This window comes from Oryctolagus cuniculus, chromosome 15 (genome assembly GCF_964237555.1).
Source record: "Oryctolagus cuniculus chromosome 15, mOryCun1.1, whole genome shotgun sequence".
In the NCBI taxonomy this organism is placed as follows: domain Eukaryota; kingdom Metazoa; phylum Chordata; class Mammalia; order Lagomorpha; family Leporidae; genus Oryctolagus; species Oryctolagus cuniculus.
Window position 1 is genome coordinate 33,791,315 of NC_091446.1, and position 20,759 is coordinate 33,812,073.

A 20,759-nucleotide genomic window follows, 5' to 3' on the forward strand; every position below is an offset into this window, starting at 1 on the left:
GGGTAGATTGCTAGATCATATCTTGAAGAGTATGGTTAGTTTTCTAAGAAACTTCCACTGTCTTTCTAGGTAGGTATACCATTTTGAATTATCACCAGCAATTAATAAGTACTTTTCTTGTTCTGCACATTCTTAGCAGCATTTATGTTGTCAGTGTTTCAATTTTTGACCAATCTAATAGGTATATAGTACTATATCAGTGTTGTTTAATTTGAAATTCCTTAATAACAGTATGTTGAGCATCTTTTCATATGCATATTTGCCATCCATATATCTTTGGTGAGATGTCTGTTCAGGTATTTCTTTTTATTTATTTGTTTACTTATTTATTCACAAGGCAGAGGAGCAGATACGGAGAGGGAAAGAGAGCACGTGCACAAGACACGGGAGAGCGAGCACTCCCATTTGCTGGTTCATTCCCCAAAACGCCCTCAAGGGCTGGGACTGGGTCCGGCTAAAACCAGGAGCCAGGAACTCAATCAAGGTCTCCCAGGTAGGGGGAAGGGACCCAACCACTTGAGTCAATACCTGCTGCCTCCCAGGGCACACATTAGTAGGAAGGTGGAATCTGGACTTGAACTTTGGTACTCTAATAAAGGATGTGAGTGTCCCAAGTGACGTCTTAACCACTCAGCCAACTACCATGTTCTAGCTATATACTACTGTAAACGTATAAGAAAAATAAACAGAGGCATGGTCTCTTAGGAAATCTACCAGTTTAGAGTATAAGGCTAATTTGTGAGCTTCTAGAGTGTCCTGAAAAAGGCTGTGGAGAGAAGTTTCAACTGATGAAGTCTTAGAAGCATGACTTTTTTTTTTTTTTAGAGATACCACTCCTTAGCAACATAATTTATAAGTGAAATAATTTATATGAAACACACTTGATATTTCAGTTAATGAGACACTGTGATAGATTGAATCACTGTGCTCAATCCTTTGTGTTCTTTACCATTCTCTCTACCAGTCATCCATGCTCTTTACCATTGTCTCATTTGCTGATATCAAGCATGGTCATAAGACTTGCTTTGGTCAGCAGAAAATGGGAGGAAGAGGCATGCCTTGAGAGACATCCTGCTTTGCTCCCACGCTTATAAGTCCTTGCCATTCATCATGAGGACATGTCTCAAGACGTCATTGGACAAGGAAGATGAGAGATACAGGAAACAGGCCTGATCCAGACTTACATACAACCTGAGGTAGAGTTTCCTTGCTGACTTGCAACCCATGTACATGAAAACCAGTGTTTGTTGTGGTAAGTGGTAAACCACTGAAATATCAGAGTTATTATAAGAAATAAAAATCCTACTATGAACTGAGAGAAACTTGATTGATTAGTAACTAAAGCTAGCTCTGAGCAATTACCATGTTCTACCAGGATAGCAACTATTGGAATCTGAATCAGAAAGGGACCAGGCTAATTTAGGTAAAACTGAGTTCATCTTTTCAACTAACAATAAGTAGGAATATACTTTAATTGTATTATCAGGTGGAAAACTTTGTCTGTGAGCTACTAAAAGACTGATATTTATTTTAATATTCAAATTTATATTTTGGGTATGGCTTGTAAGCATCAAGAATTATCTTGAATTATTTTTGAATCCGGGTGAGACTTTCCCATGGTCCCTCATCAGGTAACAGGCATCTGGGCCTTCACATGAAGGCAGCAAAACCTGAGGAACAGATCGAAATCTTTAGCTATTTGTTAAAAATCCACTTCCCAAGAGAAGGACAATCAGGGCTTATTCCATGTTTCTTTGTAATTTTAAGTGTAGCTTTTAGACTGATGTTACCCCATGTGATAGCTGTTAGCCACATGTGGCAACTAAGCACTTAAATGTGGATAGTCTTAGTTAAGATATATTCTAAATGTAATATACACAACAGATTTTGAAGTTAGTATATAAAAAATAGTAACCTTCATACTGATTATTCCTTGAGATAAATTTTAGATTTAATCACTTTCTTAAAAACTCTCTTTGGTTACCAGTCTGAGTATACAATCTGTTTCTTTCAGAGACCTTGACTTCTATAACATTAACATGAAGTGTACTTCTAAAAACTTTTATTTATCATATATTATGTTATTAAGAATTTGATGAATTGAAATTTCCCCCATCAGTCTGCCCCTTCCCCACACATAAAGCCTAATTAAGAAGCTTTGTTCTTTTACCTACAGAAGTAATCACTTCTGCTGATTCCACCCCCTCCAGCCACTGTGTGCACCTAGAAAAAAATCCCATCTTATAAAGGAACAAGACTACATTACAAAGTTTTGAGTCCTAGGTGAAAGTCCAGGGAGGAATGATAATCAGTTAGAACCAGTAACCAACCAGATATTAAAATCAGTTGATAGTGATGCATCTTCCTTGGCCTGCCCCATCCAGAATGACCCCAACCTTCCTCCAACAGAACTGAGATTAGATTGTACCTACTGACTGTCTCCATTATTCGAGATTTTGACAAGTGGAGTTCAGCTCCCAAATATGTTAAATATGTTCGAGTTCTAGGAGTTCCTGAAGGCATGGAGAGAGAGAAAGGATTGGAAGGCCTTTTTAGTGAGATACTAGCAGAGAACTTTCCAGGTTTGGAGAAGGATAGAGATATCCTAGTACAGGAAGCTCATAGAACCCCCAATAAACATGACCAAAAGAGATCCTCACCACGACACGTGGTAATTAAACTTACCACAGTGAAACATAAAGAAAAGATCCTAAAATGTGCAAGAGAGAAACGTCAGATTACTCTCAGAGGATCTCCAATCAGACTCACAGCTGACTTCTCATCAGAAACCCTACAAGCTAGGAGGGAATGGCGAGACATAGCACAGGTGCTAAGAGAGAAAAATTGCCAGCCCAGAATATTATATCCTGCCAAGCTCTCATTTGTGAATGAAGGTGAAATAAAGACCTTTCATAGCAAACAGAAATTGAAAGACTTTGTGGCCACTCGTCCGGCCCTGCAAAAGATACTTAAAGATGTGCTACACTCAGAAACACAGAAACACGGCCATCAATATGAAAGAAGGGAAACGAAGAACACCTACCAGTAAAAGAGCATGGGAAGCTCAAAGCATATACTAGAAAATATTTCCGGGAAAATGGCAGGGCAAAGTCACTACGTATCAATTGTCACATTGAACATTAATGGTCTGAATTCTTCAGTTAAAAGACACCGTTTAGCTGACTGGCTCACAGAACACAACCCAACTATTTGTTGCCTACAAGAAACACATCTCTCTAACAAAGAGGCATGCAGACTGAAAGTGAAAGGTTGGAAAAAGATATTCCATGCCAACAGAAACCAAAAAAAAGCAGGTGTAGCCATATTAATATCAGACAAAATAAACTTTAATACAAAAACTGTTAAGAGAGACAAAGAGGGACACTATATAATGATTAAGGGTTCAATTCAACAGGAAGATGTAACTATTATAAATGTATATGCACCTAATTACAGGGCACCGGTCTATTTAAAAGATATGTTAAGGGACTTAAAGGGAGATTTAGATTCCAATACAATAGTACTGGGGGACTTCAATACTCCACTCTCAGAAATAGACAGATCATCCGGACAGAAGATCAACAAGGAAACAGCAGATTTAATTGACACTATTGCCCAAATGGATCTAACAGATATCTACAGAACTTTCAACCCTACATCTACAGACTTCACATTCTTCTCAGCAGCGCATGGAACCTTCTCTAGGATTGATCACATACTAGGCCATAAAGCAAGTCTCAGCAAATTTAAAAGAATTAGAATCATACCATGCAGCTTCTCAGACCACAGCGGGATGAAGCTGGAAATTAGCAACTCAGGAAACCCCAGAAAGTATGCAAACACATGGAGACTGAACAACATGCTCCTGAATGAACACTGGGTCATTCAAGAAATCAAAAGAGAAATCAAAAACTTTCTGGAAGTAAATGAAGACAACAACACAACATATCAAAACTTATGGGATACAGCAAAAGCAGTATTGAGAGGCAAATTTATAGCAATAGGTGCCTATACCAAGAAATTGGAAAGGTACCAAATAAATGAGCTTTCAGCGCACCTCAAGGACCTAGAAAAACTGCAGCAAACCAAACCCAAATCTAGTAGGAGAAGAGAAATAATTAAAACCAGAGAAGAAATTAACAGGATTGAATCCAAAAACACATTACAAAAAATCAGCCAAGCAAGAAGCTGGTTTTTTTGAAAAAATAAACAAAATTGACACCCCATTGGCCCAACTAACTAAAAAAAGAAGAGAAAAGACCCAAATCAATAAAATCAGAGATGAAAAAGGAAACGTAACAACAGACACCACAGAAATAAAAAGAATCATCAGAAATTACTACAAGGACCTGTATGCCAGCAAACAGGAAAACCTATCAGAAATGGATAGATTCCTGGACACATGCAATCTACCAAAATTGAACCATGAAGACATCGAAAACCTAAATAGACCCATAACTGAAACAGAAATTGAAACAGTAATAAAGACCCTCCCAACAAAGAAAAGCCCAGGACCAGATGGATTCACTGCTGAATTCTACCAGACATTTAAAGAAGAACTAATCCCATTTCTTCTCAAACTATTCAGAACAATCGAAGAAGAGGGAATCCTCCCAAATTCTTTCTATGAAGCCAGCATCACCTTAATCCCTAAGCCAGAGAAAGATGCAGCACTGAAAGAAAATTACAGACCAATATCCCTGATGAACATAGACGCAAAAATCCTCAATAAAATTCTGGCCAATAGAATACAACAACACATCAGGAAAATCATCCACCCAGACCAAGTGGGATTCATCCCTGGTATGCAGGGATGGTTCAACATTCGCAAATCAATCAATGTGATTCACCACATTAACAGACTGCAGAAGAAAAACCATATGATTATCTCAATTGATGCAGAGAAAGCATTTGATAAAATTCAACACCCTTTCATGATGAAAACTCTAAGCAAATTGGGTATAGAAGGAACATTCCTCAATATAATCAAAGCAATTTATAAAAAACCCACAGCCAGCATCCTATTGAATGGGGAAAAGTTGGAAGCATTTCCACTGAAATCTGGCACCAGGCAGGGATGCCCACCCTCACCACTGCTATTTAACATAGTTCTGGAAGTTTTAGCCAGAGCCATCAGACAAGAAAAAGAAATCAAAGGAATACAAATCAAGAAGGAAGAAGTCAAACTATCCCTCTTTGCAGACGATATGATTCTGTACTTAGAGGATCCAAAGAACTCTACTAAGAGACTATTGGAACTCATAGAGGAGTTTGGCAAAGTGGCAGGATATAAAATCAATGCACAAAAATCAACAGCCTTTGTATACACAAGTAATGCCATGACTGAGAAAGAACTGCTAAGATCAATCCCATTCACAATAGCTACAAAAACAATCAAATACCTTGGAATAAACTTAACCAAGGACGTTAAAGATCTCTACGATGAAAATTACAAAACCTTAAAGAAAGAAATAGAAGAGGATACCAAAAAATGGAAAAATCTTCCATGCTCATGGATTGGAAGAATCAACATCATCAAAATGTCCATTCTCCCAAAAGCAATTTATAGATTCAATGCAATCCCAATCAAGATACCAAAGACATTCTTCGCAGATCTAGAAAAAATGATGCTGAAATTCATATGGAGGCACAAGAGACCTCGAATAGCTAAAGCAATCTTGTACAACAAAAACAAAGCCGGAGGCATCACAATACCAGATTTCAGGACATACTACAGGGCAGTTGTAATCAAAACAGCATGGTACTGGTACAGAAACAGATGGATAGACCAATGGAACAGAATTGAAACACCAGAAATCAATCCAAACATCTACAGCCAACTTATATTTGATCAAGGATCTAAAACTAATTCCTGGAGCAAGGACAGTCTATTCAATAAATGGTGCTGGGAAAACTGGATTTCCACGTGCAGAAGCATGAAGCAAGACCCCTACCTTACACCTTACACAAAAATCCACTCAACGTGGATTAAAGACCTAAATCTATGTCCTGACACCATTAAGTTATTAGAGAACATTGGAGAAACCCTTCAAGATATTGGCACAGGCAAAGAATTTCTGGAAAAGACCCGGGAGGCACAGACAGTCAAAGCCAAAATCAACTATTGGGATTGCATCAAATTGAGAAGTTTCTGTACTGCAAAAGAAACAGTCAGGAGAGTGAAGAGACAACCGACAGAATGGGAAAAAATATTTGCAAACTATGCAACAGATAAAGGGTTAATAACCAGAATCTACAAAGAGATCAAGAAACTCCACAAAAACAAAACCAACAACCCACTTAAGAGATGGGCCAAGGACTTCAATAGACATTTTTCAAAAGAGGAAATCCAAATGGCCAACAGGCACATGAAAAAATGTTCAAGGTCACTAGCAATCAGGGAAATGCAAATCAAAAGCACAATGAGGTTTCACCTCACCCCGGTTAGAATGGCTCACATACAGAAATCTACCAACAACAGATGCTGGCGAGGATGTGGGGAAAAAGGGACACTAACCCACTGTTGGTGGGAATGCAAACTGGTCAAGCCACTATGGAAATCAGTCTGGAGATTCCTCAGAAACCTGAATATAACCCTACCGTTCGACCCAGCCATCCCACTCCTTGGAATTTACCCAAAGGAGTTTAAATTGATAAAGAAAAAAGCGGTCTGCACCCTAATGTTTATTGTAGCACAATTCACAATAGCCAAGACCTGGAACCAACCTAAATGCCCATCAGTGGTAGACTGGATAAAGAAATTATGGGATATGTATTCTTTAGAATACTATACCGCAGTAAGAAACAACGAAATCCAGTCATTTGCAACAAAATGGAGGAATCTGGAACACATCATGCTGAGTGAAGTAAGCCAGTCCCAAAGGGACAAATACCATATGTTCTCCCTGATCGGTGACAACTGACTGAACACCAAAAAGGAAACCTCCTGAAGTGAAATGGACACTATGAGAAATGGTGACTTGATCAGCATAGCCCTGACTGCTAATGGACAACTTAATACATTATCCCTCATAGTATTTTTTTTTTGTCTGTTCTACTTAATATGACTGGTTTAATTCTGTAATTATCACACAGTTATTCTTAAGTGTTGAAAATTAACTGAAATGTGATCCCTGTTAAACATAAAAGTGGGAATAAGAGAGGGAAGAGATGTATAATTTGGGGCATGCTCGGGCTGACTTGCCCCAATTGGTAGAGTTGGAAACATACTAGGGGATTCCAATTCAATCCCATCAAGGTGGCATGTGCCAATGCCATCTCACTATTCCAAGTGATCAATTTCAGTTCACAATTGATCATAATGAAAGGACTAAGAGTCAAAGGGAGCACATAAACAAGTCTAGTATCTGCTAACACTAACCGATAGAATAAATAAAGGGGAGAGTGATCCAACATGGGAAGTGAGATACTCAGCAGACTCATAGAATGGCGGATGTCCTAAATAGCACTCTGGCCTCAGAATCAGCCCTAAAGGCACTCGGATCTGGCTGAAAAGCCCATGAGAGTATTTCAGGCATGGAAAGCCAAGACACTCTGGCAAAAAGATCTCTGTGAGTGAGATCCCAGTGGAAAGAACAGGTCTTCAAAGAGGGAGGTGCCTTTCTCTGAAGGGAGGAGAGAACCTCCACTTTGACTATGACCTTGTCTAAACAAGATAAGAGTCGGAGAACTCAAGGGGCTTCCTTCCATAGCCTTGGAAACTCATGACTGGTGCATAGGGAGATTACTGATGCCATAAACAGGAGTGTCAATTGGTAAAGTCAACAACAGGAGTCACTGTGCACTTACTCCTCATGTAGGATCTCTGTCCTTAATGTGCTGTACACTGAGGCTTAATGCTATAACGAGTACTCAAACAGTATATTTCACTTTGTGTTTCTATGGGGGTGCAAACGATTGAAATCTTTACTTAATGTACACTAAACTGATCTTCTGTTAAAAAAAAAAAAAAAAAAAGAAACTATCAATTCCCAACTTGACTCTCACTGGGATTAAACATGACAATAGGTCTGATCTGATTTCATCATCATTTAAAAAAAAATCATCTATTATTTTTCACTTTATGTTTCTGTGTGGGAACAAACTGTTGAAATCCTTACTTAAGGTATACTAAGCTGATCTTCTGTATACTAAGATAATCGAAAATGAATCTTGATGTGAATGGAAGGGGAGAGGGAGTGGGAAAGGGGAGGGTGGTGGGTGGGAGGGACGGTATGGGGGGGAAAGCCATTGTAACCCATGAGACGTACTTTGGAAATTTATATTCATTAAATAAAAGATTAAAAAAAAAAATATATGGTTGCGGGGGGGGGGGGTGGGGGGGTGGGGGGGGGCTTGACAATGAAACTAGTGGAATTAGAAAAGATTGTGTTCTCTGAAGGAAGCTTGTGAATTATAGTTCTAATTTGCAGAGAGTATGTGTTTAAGAAAGAAAAGGCAATGGGCTTGGAGCAGAAGACAAGAATTTGAATGTCAGTTCTTCCCTGAGCATTGGGAGTGGTGAGTATTGCCTTCCTCAGATCGTTGTGAGTTCAATGAGAGAACTAATGTGATACACTTGAGCACAAAGCTTGGCACAGTAAATTCTCCATCAAGACTTGAACCTGTCTGCTTTGCTTCTCATTCCCAATCAAGGTCCAGAAAAGTTCCTGTCCACAGCTTTATTAAATTTGTATTCACCTGGTGTTGTAAAAAATGACTTTTAATTATTCAAGAGGTATAGGAACATTTGGCTTCTAGTTTGTGAGAGTTTTTCTTCCCCCATCCTCTCAATGTTCAGTCCCCAGATCCAGAGAGGGACAAAACATGGGGCAAGATCAGAATATAAATCACCATTCAATCCTGCTCAACCGTTTAACTCTTGCAGTGGTCCCTAAAAGAAAAAAGGAATAAGATCTCTTTGTGCTTCCATGATAATGCCCATAGTTGTTACTTCTCTCACAAAATGTTCCCTGGAATAAGTAAATAAAGCCAATACAGACAACACTTTCAGACTTGGATACCATGCAGGCAAAAGTACACCATCCCACACTGATACTTCTCTCTCATGAAACTAAACCCTGGGACAGTAAGATGTGGCATGGCTTTAAAACTCAGTGCACCATCGTTGTTAGCACAACCAGCTGTTAACAGAAAGGTCTGAGGTTTCAGCCTACTTAGGGATGGTCTTTTCTCCAGCCAGTTTCTTGGTGGTAAAAGTGTTATGGAACTAACTAGAGGTGATGGTTGCATAACATTGTAAATGTACTGAATGCCACTGAACCGTACTGAATTGAATGTTAAAATGGTGAGTTTTAGATTGTGTGTATTTTCCCAAAACAAAAATAAGACTCCATAAAGAAGCATTGGAGGATGCATTTTCTGTCCCTGAGTTTTTCTTCCTGACATGTGTATGTAGTATGCCCTGATATCTGAGTGCCTATAAGTCTGTCTAGTTTTAAAAAATCTCTGGTCTGAGAGTTCTACTCTAGCATTTTGGCATTACTCAGGAATATGTAATTTATTCACATCCCTGTTTAGATGGGATTAAGAATTGTATTAACTGCACAGACACATTGATCTTGTAAAATTCTTTGGCATTAGCACATATTTTGCCTAATCTAGAAAACTCTCCTACCCAAAGGGCAAGGCTAGGAATGGGATGTATGTCTGCTCTCTCCAAACACTGTACAGCTTTCTTAATAAATGGGAAGAAGAAAAAGGGGGAGTGGGTCTTAAGAGTGCAACTGAACCAGTCCTGGGATTCTTCTGGTAGCCAGCTCCACTTTCCAGCATGGCACTCAGGACTCTCAGTTCTTCTCCATAAAGTCAGTACTGTTTTTCTATAAGGCAAAGGTCAAGAAACGTAACAGGTCTTTAACACCTCCACAAGCACAGAGTAGGAAAAAGACAGTAACTGGGAAAGACTCAGAAGAAGGAGTGTCTGCCAAGCAGTCCTTGAGGCAGAGGGTAGTGAATGCCTCCCAAGGAAAGGCTTCAGCAGAATCCAAGGATGCGTCAGGACCGGCTCTGGCAAGCAAGGCAGACCTTGTATACCACACGGTAGAGGAATGTGCTCCCTGGGCAAGTTTGTTTTTTTTCTCACTCTAGCCAGATTTCAGCTGCTCCTGCTATATCATTTCTTTCCAGAAAGACGAAGGCTTGTGAAAGATAAACAAGGCTATGACGATCACTGCAACCAGGATTGAGGAGAAGAGGATCATGAGGAAGACATAGGTGGAGTGAGAGAAAGGCTTGGACAACGGCTGCTCAGCTGGGATCATGTTGGTCAGGTTCAGCATGTAGCCCAAAGTCCACCCGGCGTCACTGCCACCGACCTGAAAAGAGTGGAGAAAGTCTGCTGTTTGTTGTCTGTGGAGATAACCTATAGCACAAACAGCAGGAAGATGGCACCACTTTTAGTTCTCTAAATGGATTATTTTTTGCTCTAAACTGGGAATAATGTTGTGGGGAAAATGGATCAAGTGATTAAGAAATAGTGTTGGGAGCCTCACCACTGTATTCCCAAAGTTCAGAAAGGAGTTTGGTGAATGACTTCCCATTTCTTCTGCATAGAATTTAATTCAAATATACCTTTAAGTCTGCATTCTAGTTTTCTTGTTTGTGTGAAAGTGGGGATGAGGAAGAGGAATGAAGGAGATGCTGATAAGAAACCAGCAAAATGATAAGGGTATAATAACTGTCCCTGGCCTTTCACATCTTTGTCAGGCCCAGGAAACTCATCCTTACAAAACCAGGACTTAATGATTCAACTAAGGCAAAACTTTGGAATAATCCCAGCAAGTCAATCTTTCTTTATGGGAGCTGGGAAACTATGCATAGGGATGGATAAGAAAGGACTCTTACTACATGATAAAACATGCTCTGTCATGTATCTCTTAAGACATTTCTACAGTGTCACTGACATGAACTGTTTACACATTCACTTTGTTTCATTTTATCCATTTATAAAAGTTTTATAAATTTATAGATAAAAGATTGATAAATTTAAAATCTAGCAATGGAGTAACTAGACAAAATGATATGCACATGTTCTTAGCACATGTTTCCAAAACAGTCTTCCAAAACGCTGTACCAATTTACATTTCAATCAAGATCATGAAAATTCCTCTCTTCCCCAAACCCTTACCAATATTGGGAATTGGTAATTTGTAAAAGATTCAATTCCCTATGTGAGGGATGGGAACTTACCAAGGAAAGCTTTAGAGTTAAAGAGTTCATCAGCTAGGGCTTAGAAATACTGGGTCATGCATCAGAGATCAATCATAAATTTGACTTAGTCATATTTTTCAAGCAAAATAAGCTGATGAAATGGAAGGAAGTCTGGGATTTTAAAAACAAGGAATAGATTTGAATTTGAATCAGTAAAATCAGTACTGCCAAAAGTGTAATGATCACTCTTGTATTCTGGGGGCTGCTACAGCCCTTTGCCCCAATTTGAATTGCAGTCATATTTAATAAGGGAGTAATTTTTTTTTTTTTTTTTTTTTTTGCCATTAGTGGACACATGAGTTTTAAAAAGGTAGAGGAAACATTGCTTTTGACATGTTTAATCAAGTGTGAGTCACGCAGCTCATGTGCATGTTTTCTATTCATGGCTACCTGCAGGTGGTGCTGTGGTAAAGCACAACAGTGAGGGTGCTTCTTCAGATGGGCTCACACTCATCTTGGCTCCCAGGTCACAGCCCCTGGCAGGCAGGGGCACTTAGTCTCCTGCCTTGAATACCGCTTTCAGGCTGGTCAATCTTGATGTAACAACCAACAAAGCCTTCCCCCTCTTACAAGAAACCATTATCATGTGAGGTTGTTAAAGTCAGCACACAGAATCATTGTGGCTACTGAAATACTGTTACATTCTTTAATATTTAATTTTTTGTTTTATAAATAATTGGTCACCATTCTACAACAGAAGGACACAAATGGAAATGCAGGTATCTCTTTTTAAGAGGATGCCCACAGCTGATCAACATACCCAGAAGGCTTGACACAAACTCCAACTTGGGTTAAAGGTAGAATTGCAGCACAGAACATCAGGCCAAACCTTAAGTCAGGTTGATTTCCACCTCTTTTTTTTTTTTTCTCCCAGAAAGCTATTATTCAAGGCATACAAACTTCATGCATCTCATAAATACAACTTTAGGAACATAGTGATTCTTCCCATCATACCTGCCCTCCCACCTGTACTCCCACCCTTCTTCCTCCTCCCTCTCCCATTCCCATTTTTATTTTCCCACCTCTTTCAAACCCAGAGTTGTTTCAATCACTACGCTAAACTTCCCTCAACCCAACGGATAGCCAAATTTTACCTTGCCCATGAAATCAATGTTCTTCCAGGAACTGGGTGTGAAATTATAGCCTTTCAGAAGGAGGGTCAGGATGTAGGTGCCTGAAAAGCAGTATTCACTCAGGTACTTTTCCTTTACTCCAACAAAAGATGTCTTTATCTAGAAGTGAAATGAAGGAGACCTCATATTTGTACAACAGGCACCACAGCTCTGTCATTAATGGACCTGATGAAGACAGGAGAAAGTCCCTACCTCACAGGGGCCTGAGGGCTGGCCTCTCCCAGAGGGCTTCGAGGGTGGTACTGCTCTCCCTCAGTGGCTGTAGGGCATACAGTTTAGGGTCTTTGGGGTAGCTTTTCTCTCAGAGTTCTGAGCTGTTAACCAGTGCTCCATGAAAAAAGTAGTCCCTGTGGTCTTATAGGTTAGAAACACTGGATTTTAGTGTCCATTTCCATACCCTAAACTTGGAGTTCCATAATCATGTTAAAATCCATGAAAACATATTTTATGAAAGAAATCTTTGTTTCATCAGAATCTCCTAGGTATTCTCATTAAGTCCCTGGCTAGGAGCCTCTGTAACTTGCTTCAAGAGAGAGCATAACAGAGGCCTGACGCTTCCATTTAGTTCCTGAACTGGCAGCACCATCATTCCTGGGAACTTGTGAATTTTCATCCCAGAACTACCAACTCAGACTCTGCATTTTCATTTCATTCTCAGGTGCATCACAAACACAGTAAAGTTTCAGTCATAGCTGTAGGACACTGTTTAAGAAGCACTTAACTGCTAAAAGTACCAGCATTTCACCTATTTTAAAACCCTTATTAACTTCTTTATTTATTTATTTATTTATTTTTTGGCATGAGTCACACAAAGTGGTCATCTTGTTTGAGTCCCTCATCCAGTTCCCTACTGAAGATATTAAGAGCTGCCTGCCACTCCTTGTCCTTACCTCTCTTGGCTGCTGTGATTATACACCTAGGTGCCCACAGCCTGCCCTGGTTGCTGCTCCTGCCCTAATTTAGAGAACAACAGGCCAGAGCACCACTAGCTTAGCCCAGAGTTGGCTTCTTCCCCACTCTTTATAAGGCTCCTGAGATAGGCGTCCCCTCTTGGCCACACTAGGTAGAAAGAGAACTAACATTTCCTAAGCATAGATTATATACTAGGAACTATGTCAGTTGTTTTATATGTAATGTCTCCTGGAGGCCTAAATTCCTCCATTTTCTAAGATTTCTCTCCTCTCCCAAGGGACATCCCATCTGTAAACACCACTGCTAACTAGGATCTGTGTCTCGTTTGGTTGCTTCCTGCCCCCAACTTCTCTAGTCTCTCCCTACTCTGATGAAATTCTTGAAATGACTCAGTCTGGAATCTGTCTTTTTTTCTTTTCTTTTTTTTAAAGATTTATTTACTTATTTGAAAGGCATAGATACAGAGAGAGAGAGAGAGAGAGAGAGAGAGAGAGCTTCATTTGCTAGTTCACTCCTCACATGGCTGCAATGGCTGGTGCTAGGTTGGCTGCAGCCAGGTCTCCCACATGGGTGGCAGGGGCCCAAGGACTTGGGCCATCTGTTGCTGCTTTCCTAAGTGCATGATTAGGGAGCTGTAACAGAAGTAGAACATGCGGGACTTGAGCTAGCGCCCAAATGGGATGCCAGCAATACAGGCAGCTTACCCTTCTACACCACAGTGCCGGCCCTAGAACCTGTCTTTTCATTACAGTCCTGGAAACTCTCATTTTATTAACTCCTCTGCAGGTTCATTCTTAAGAGACCTTGATGTGGACATCAGTTGAAACGGACTATTCAGGTCTCTAGCTCTTCTTTTCTGTAACTGCATTATACTTGTTGTGGGGTAGCAGGGGGTGGAAAGATCTCTACTGCTAAATGTAGTCTTGGTGGGCCTGTCAAAGAAAAATGCCTATGGCTTACAGAGTTCTAAGAATTCACTTGGGCTCAACTTAAAACTTCTTAGCACCAAAAATTCTTAAAGACTGGCCTATCCTGGGAGTGGGGTGGGGTGGGGATGTGATTTTGGCCTAATTTCCCTGAACTCTTCAACATTCCTGTTCATCTGCTGGAAAACTGCATGGGCTATGCAGTCTGAGGGTTAATTATAGTAGTAGCCAACAACATAGATGCCCAAGGCATTCAGAACTGAGAATCGGTCATATTCATGCTTGTGGACTCATCACTATGTGCTCTTCAGATTGGGGTTGGAAGCTCACTCTACTCTCTCAAGTCCTCTTCTGTCCTCTTGAGGTTGAATATCAAGATCCACAGTCTACCGACAAATACCTAGTTATCGGTACACATAGAACCTTACAGCACTGTTCTCTTGGGCCAGCCAGGTGTTAGATGAACAGGCTTTCAGAGTAGGAAAGTGGCCACTATCTGGTTGCAGAAAGATTTTACTAACTTTATATTAATCCACCAGAAGGCAACTATGATGCGTCCCTTTCACTCACTTTTCTAGTTTTGTCACCTCAAGGACTCAATGATTTGGGGTACCCTACTTATATGCTTCACAAATGTTTAGTTCTCTCACTGCCAATGGTGTTTAGAAGAGACATTCCAGGAAGCAAAGTATACCAAGTGGCAGTTCTTCCTCATGTTGGAATTGGGAGGAAAAGAAGAAAGATTTCATAACAGTATTTAACAAAACTATGCTTCCAAACAGGTGGACAGTACAGTAGGGAAGAATGAACCTAAGTCATAACACTGACCTTAACATCCTAGGCTCTGAAGCAGGCTGTGGGTCTGACCCTACAACCTCCCCTCCCAAAATGTTTCATAATTTCTCTCAAATGTCAACCTTTCTTTTTTCTTCCTCCCTCCCCCTCCCTCCCTCCCTCCCTCCCTCTCTCTCTCTCTCTCTCTCTCTTTCTTTCTTTCTTGACAGGCAGAGTGGACAGTGAGAGACAGAAAGGTCTTCCTTTACCGTTGGTTCACCCTCCAATGGCTGCCACAGCCGGCGCGCTGCAGCCGGCGCACTGCGCTGATCTGTTGGCAGGAGCCAGGTACTTATCCTGGTCTCCCATGGGGTGCAGGGCCCAAGCACTTGGGCCATCCTCCACTGCCTTCCTGGGCCACAGTGAGCTGGCCTGGAAGAGGGGCAACTGGGACAGAATCCGACACCCTGACCAGGACTAGAACCCGGTGTGCCGGCACCGCAGGCGGAGGATTAGCCTATTGAGCCTTGGCACCGGCCAAATGTCAGCCTTTCTTCCTACTGTTCCAGGGCCTCTGAACAATTTCTCAAGTGGCTTACATGAGACCTATAAATCTGCATATAAACATGCCCAGTCTAGCATAATCAGTAAAAATAAAAATAAAAAGTAAAAATCAGGTGTGGAAGCAGACACTTAGCCTAGTTGTTAAGGTACCCACATTTTATACTGGAGAACCTTGGTTCAGTTGCTGGCTCTGGTTCCTCGTGACCTTGGAATGCAGTGGTGATGGCTCAAGTAATTGGGTTCCTGCCACCCATTTGAGAGACCTGCTTAGTTCCCAGTCATTAGAGGCATTTGAGGAATAAACCAACGGTGGAGCTTTCTCTGTCTCTGTCTGTCTCTGCACCTCTCAAGTAAATAAGAATCTGTAAAAGCTAGATGTGGTTAAGAAGGAAATCTTACATAATTTTTCATTCAGAACTATAAGTAGTTTTTTGTTTTTGTTTTGTTTTGTTTTTGAAGAGCAGCCTAAACTTCCTGAGCAGCCACACTAGGCCTAGTCTCAAGCTGCCTCCACTCAAGATGCTCATCTTCCTGCACAGATCACCACCAGCTGCAAAAAAAAAAAAAAAAAAAAAAAGAGAGAGAGAGAGAAAGAGAAAAAAAGAGGAGAGGGAGAGGGGGAGGGGGAGGGGGAGGGGGAGGGGGAGGGGGGGAGGGGGAGGGGGAGGGGGAGGGGGGGAGGGGGGGAGGGGGAGAGGGAGAGGGAGAGGGAGAGGGAGGGGGAGGGGGAGAGGGAGAGGGAGAGGGAGAGGGAGAGGGAGAGGGAGAGGGAGAGGGAGAGGGAAGGAGAGGAGCCTCCTGTAAGGCGGAGGCACAGTTTGAGCAGCTCGTGTGGAAGACTCTGACCACTTCTTTCATGTTCTAACTCCAAATACTTGGAGAGAATCCCAAACCTCCAGGTTCTTTCACAGTTTTTCTTCCCTCTTTGTCACTGCAGACAAGGGCAAATATCCACTTTTAATTACACTAGTTCTTGCAAATGAAAGCACCATTCACTTTTGCAACAGTGTCAACTTAAAAACAACTGCGCTTGAACTGCCCTAGCTGATCCGCCTTTCAGAAGCACAGTGGATCCCTGAGTGTCTCCTCTCGTGAGGCTTTCATCAGGTATTGCTGGCTCTTAAATGACTCACTGCCTTGGTTAGGAACAAATTTGCATTTTAAATTTATAAAAGCATAGAAGATACCTTGTGTCTGTGCTAGGTTCTATTAATTATCCATCTTCCTTGTCACTAGGACTCTGATTAAGGAGTTGGCTGTAGGGGAGTAGTTGTATATTCTTTGCAGTGGGTTCATGATGAGTATAAAGCTCTCAGCCAGTTGTAAAATCCTGCATTTTTCTTTCTCAGCCAATCCTGGCCAATGAAATATAAGGGAAAGACTGCCAAGGGACTTCTGGGTTAGCTTTTACTTTCCTCTATAAAGGAACAGATGTACCTGGTCCTACCACTCTGACCTTGAGCATTGCAGTGGTGCCTGACGACATAGCAGTCATCTTGTGTTCATGTGGAAACAGGCATAACAACAGAACTGAAGCAGCAATGGCCGAGACAAAGTCAAACTGTTGACCCCATGCCTACTGTTGAACTTCATATTAGGTAAGGAAAATAAGACCTTATTTAAGCTTCTGCAAGTCAAGTTATCAAGGAAAGCCTATAAATTAATATTCCTTAGTCCATCATCTGGACTTCTCTAACATTTGCTGGCTCTTGGTCACACCAGTGTGAGTGGAAGAGCAGACACGTTCTCCATGCTCTCAAGGGCACAGGGCAACTGTGATAGCTGCTGTTTACAGCCTCTTACCTCCTCCCAGGGCCTAGAGCAGAAATTTACCATCGTCTTCATCGCTTGTTCTGAAGAGCTTCCTGATGTCAAGTTTAAAAAATTCATCACAAAATAAAAAGCTGAAAATGCCTACAAAAAAAAAATTGCAGAGTTTTAGGCTGTGTCTGACAGAGTGGTGGTGTTGACTTGCTCTCCTAATGGCCATACCCCTGGTGCTAGTGCCTGGAAATCACATGACATTCCAGATCCTATGGCTGTTTCCTTCCTGGAAGAGGGCTCACCTTGCTACTGACACACATTTCTAAGCCATTTGGCAGTTGTCTGTCTCAATTGTAATGTGAGAACAAGACAGAAATAAGATCGGGAAGAAGGAAAAGAAAGAAGGGGTTACATTCCCATTTTTAAAACTGTATACATTAATTTTAAATTGACTAGAAAATTCTGTACAAAGATTTTAAGAGTTGTCTGTGAATGGAAAAATTAGAAGGTTTTAATGTGCACACTGGGAGGCAACAGTGATGGCTCAAGTATTTAGGTCCCTGCTACCCAGAAGAGAGACCCAGATTGAGAGACAGAGTGAGCTCCCATCTGCGGACTTATCCCCAAATGTCTGCCACATCCAGGCCTGGATTAGGCCGAAAGCCAGGAACCAGGAACTCAATCCATGTCCAGAACTAAACACCTATCCTTAATGCCCTTGACACAGACTCTTACCAGGCCCCAAAACATATCCCTCAGCTTGTACTTCTCTTTCCTTTTCTGATTACTAGTCAACTCCTTGATAAAGATTAAATCACTAAATTAAAGGAGTGGTACAATGCTAAGGCTGAAGTCACAAAAGAAACACTCTGGCCTCATCACTGACCAGTCATAAAAGTCCAAGAGTTTATCATGTGCTGTTCAACCCCAGATCTGTAAGATTCACTGCGCTTAGTTCCTTGGGAAACTGATAGAGGCCCTATTCTTTCTTTGCTTTATGCAGTAAAAAATAAACCGCTTTCTTCTATTACCCTCATGTCAGGAATTGGCTTGCTGCACATGAGAACAGGACTACTTTTGGAAGTGTTTCATAACAAGTCTCCTACATGAGTGGCAGGGACTCAACTATTTGAGCCATTATCTGCTGCCACTCAGGGTGTGTATTATTAGGAAGCTGGAATCAGAAGCAGAGTTAGACTTGAACACAGGTATTCTGATACGGGATATAAACCTCCCAAATGTGCCTTAATTACTAGGCCAAATGCCTACACCTGATTCTTATCTTACTCCACAAGTCATTGTGAAAATATCTCCAAGTCAGCTGGGGACCTCTATGAGTCTATGGTGTAGATGTATCTTAATTCATTCCACAACATCATAATGGTGAATATTCTCTTGATTTCCAATATTTTTCCCTTTGGACAATATTGCTTTTTATACCTCTGTATATTTAAAAAAAGGTTTATTATATATTGACAAAGTATAGTAATGTGTACTTACGACTTCAGAATATGATATAGCATAATTAAATCAGCCTAATTAACCTATGCATCAGTGCAAATGTTTGACTTTTTATTTTATTTTATTTTTTTTGCAATGAGAACATCTGAAATTTACTCTTAGGAGCCGGCGCTGCAGTGTAGTGTGTAAAGCTGCTGCCTGCAGTGGTGGCATCCCACGTGGGTGCCTGTTCGAGTCCTGGCTGCTCCACTTCGGATCTAGCTCTCTGCTGTGACCCTGCACCCTCATTGGAGACCCAGAGGAAGCTCCCTGGCTCCTGGCTTGGGATCGGCACAGCTCCAGCCTTTGCGGCTAATTAGGAAATGAACCAGTGGTTGGAAGACCTCTCTCTCTTTCTCTCTGTAACTCTTTCAAATAAATCTTTTTTTAAAAAAGAAACTTACTCTTAACTATCTTGAAATGTACAATACCCAACTATTAGTTATATTTATGCACACCAAGCAACAGATCTAAAAAATATCAGACTTAATCCTCCTGTTTGAGCCTTTGTACCCTTCAGTTCTCATCTCAGCCTCTGATAACCACCATTTTACTCTGCAGGTATGATTTCTTTATTTTTTTATATTTAACATATAAGTGAATACATGCAGTATTTGTTTCTCTTTATTTCACTTAGTATACTGTTCTTCACTTCTAGCTACATTGTCACAAATAACAGGATTTCTTTAATTTTCTTTAGTTTTTAATGGTAATATTACACATACACACACATATGAACCACATTTTCTTTATCTGATCTTCCATTGATGGACACTTAGATTGATTCCATAAATTGGCTATTGTGAACAGTGCTTTAATGAGCATGGAAGCATAGACATCTATTCAACATACAGATTTCGTATCTTTTGGGTAAGTACCCAGAAGTGGGATTACGGATGATATGATAATTCTATTTGTATTCCTTTGAGGAATCTCCACACAATTTTCTGTAATAGCTGTACAACTTACATTCCCACCAACAGTTTACAAAGCCTCCCTTTTCACTGTTTCCTCACCAGCACTTATCTTTCATTATATAACAGCCATTCTAAGAGATGTAAGATGATATCCTATTGTGGTTTGAATTTGAATCTACATAATAATTGGTGATACTGAGCATTTTGTAATGCTATTAGTCATTCTTAGGTTTTTTTTTTTTTTTTTTGAGAAATGTCTCTTTAGGTACCTTCCCCATCTGACACCAGCATTATCCTGATACCAAAGCCAGACAAAGACATCACAAGAAAAGAAAACTGGCCGGTGCTGCGGCTCACTAGGCTAATCCTCTGCCTGTGGCGCCAGCACCCGGGGTTCTAGTCCTGGTTGGGGTGCTGGATTCTGTCCCGGTTTCTCCTCTTCCAGTCCAGCTCTCTGCTGTGGCCCAGGAGTGCAGTGGAGGATGGCCCAAGTGCTTGGGCCCTGCACCCACATGGGAGACCAGGAAGAGGCACCCGGCTCCTGGCTTCGGATCAGTGCAACGCACCAGCCGCAGTGGCCATTTGGGGGGTGAACCAACGGAAGGAAGACCTTCCTCTCTCTCTCTCTCTCTCTCTCTCTCTCTCTCACTGTCTAACTCTGCCTGTCAAAAGTAAATAAATAAATAAATATAAAGAAAACTATGGGCCAACATTCTTGATGAAAATAAATGCAAAAATCCGCAGCAAAGTTTTAGTAAACCAAATTCAACAATACTTTGAACAGATATTAATCATGATCAAGTAAGAGTTATCCCTGGGATACATGAATGGTTCAACATCTGAAAACCAATAAATGTGATATACCACTTTTTAAAAAAATCAAAGGGAACTGGCATTGTGTTGTAATGGGTAAAGCTATCACCTACAACTCCAGCATCCCATATGGGTGCCGGTTCATATCCTGGCTGGTGCACTTCTGATCCAGCTACCTGCTAATGGCCTGAGAAAAGCAGCGGAAGATGGCCAAAGTGTTTGGG

General features: G+C 41.0%; 1 protein-coding gene across 24 annotated transcripts in view; it reads right to left on the bottom strand.

The window, feature by feature from the left end:
* Positions 1-20,759, bottom strand: part of ENTPD1 (ectonucleoside triphosphate diphosphohydrolase 1) — a 206,950-nt gene that overhangs the window by 21,292 nt on the left and 164,899 nt on the right. For 9 of the 24 annotated variants that reach the window (XM_051824021.2, XM_051824020.2, XM_051824019.2 and 6 more), the window contains 2 exons: positions 17,345-17,455; positions 12,327-12,464 (listed from right to left, as the gene is read on the bottom strand). The exons of 2 other annotated variants lie outside the window; for them this stretch is intronic. In XM_051824021.2, coding sequence (XP_051679981.2) covers positions 12,327-12,464; positions 17,345-17,455 — 249 coding nt within the window. Of the gene's footprint in view, positions 1-8,666; positions 10,338-12,326; positions 12,465-17,344; positions 17,456-20,759 lie in introns of those variants that run through there. 13 more of the 24 variants (XR_011382344.1, XR_011382345.1, XR_007911064.2 and 10 more) reach the window with 5 other exon arrangements.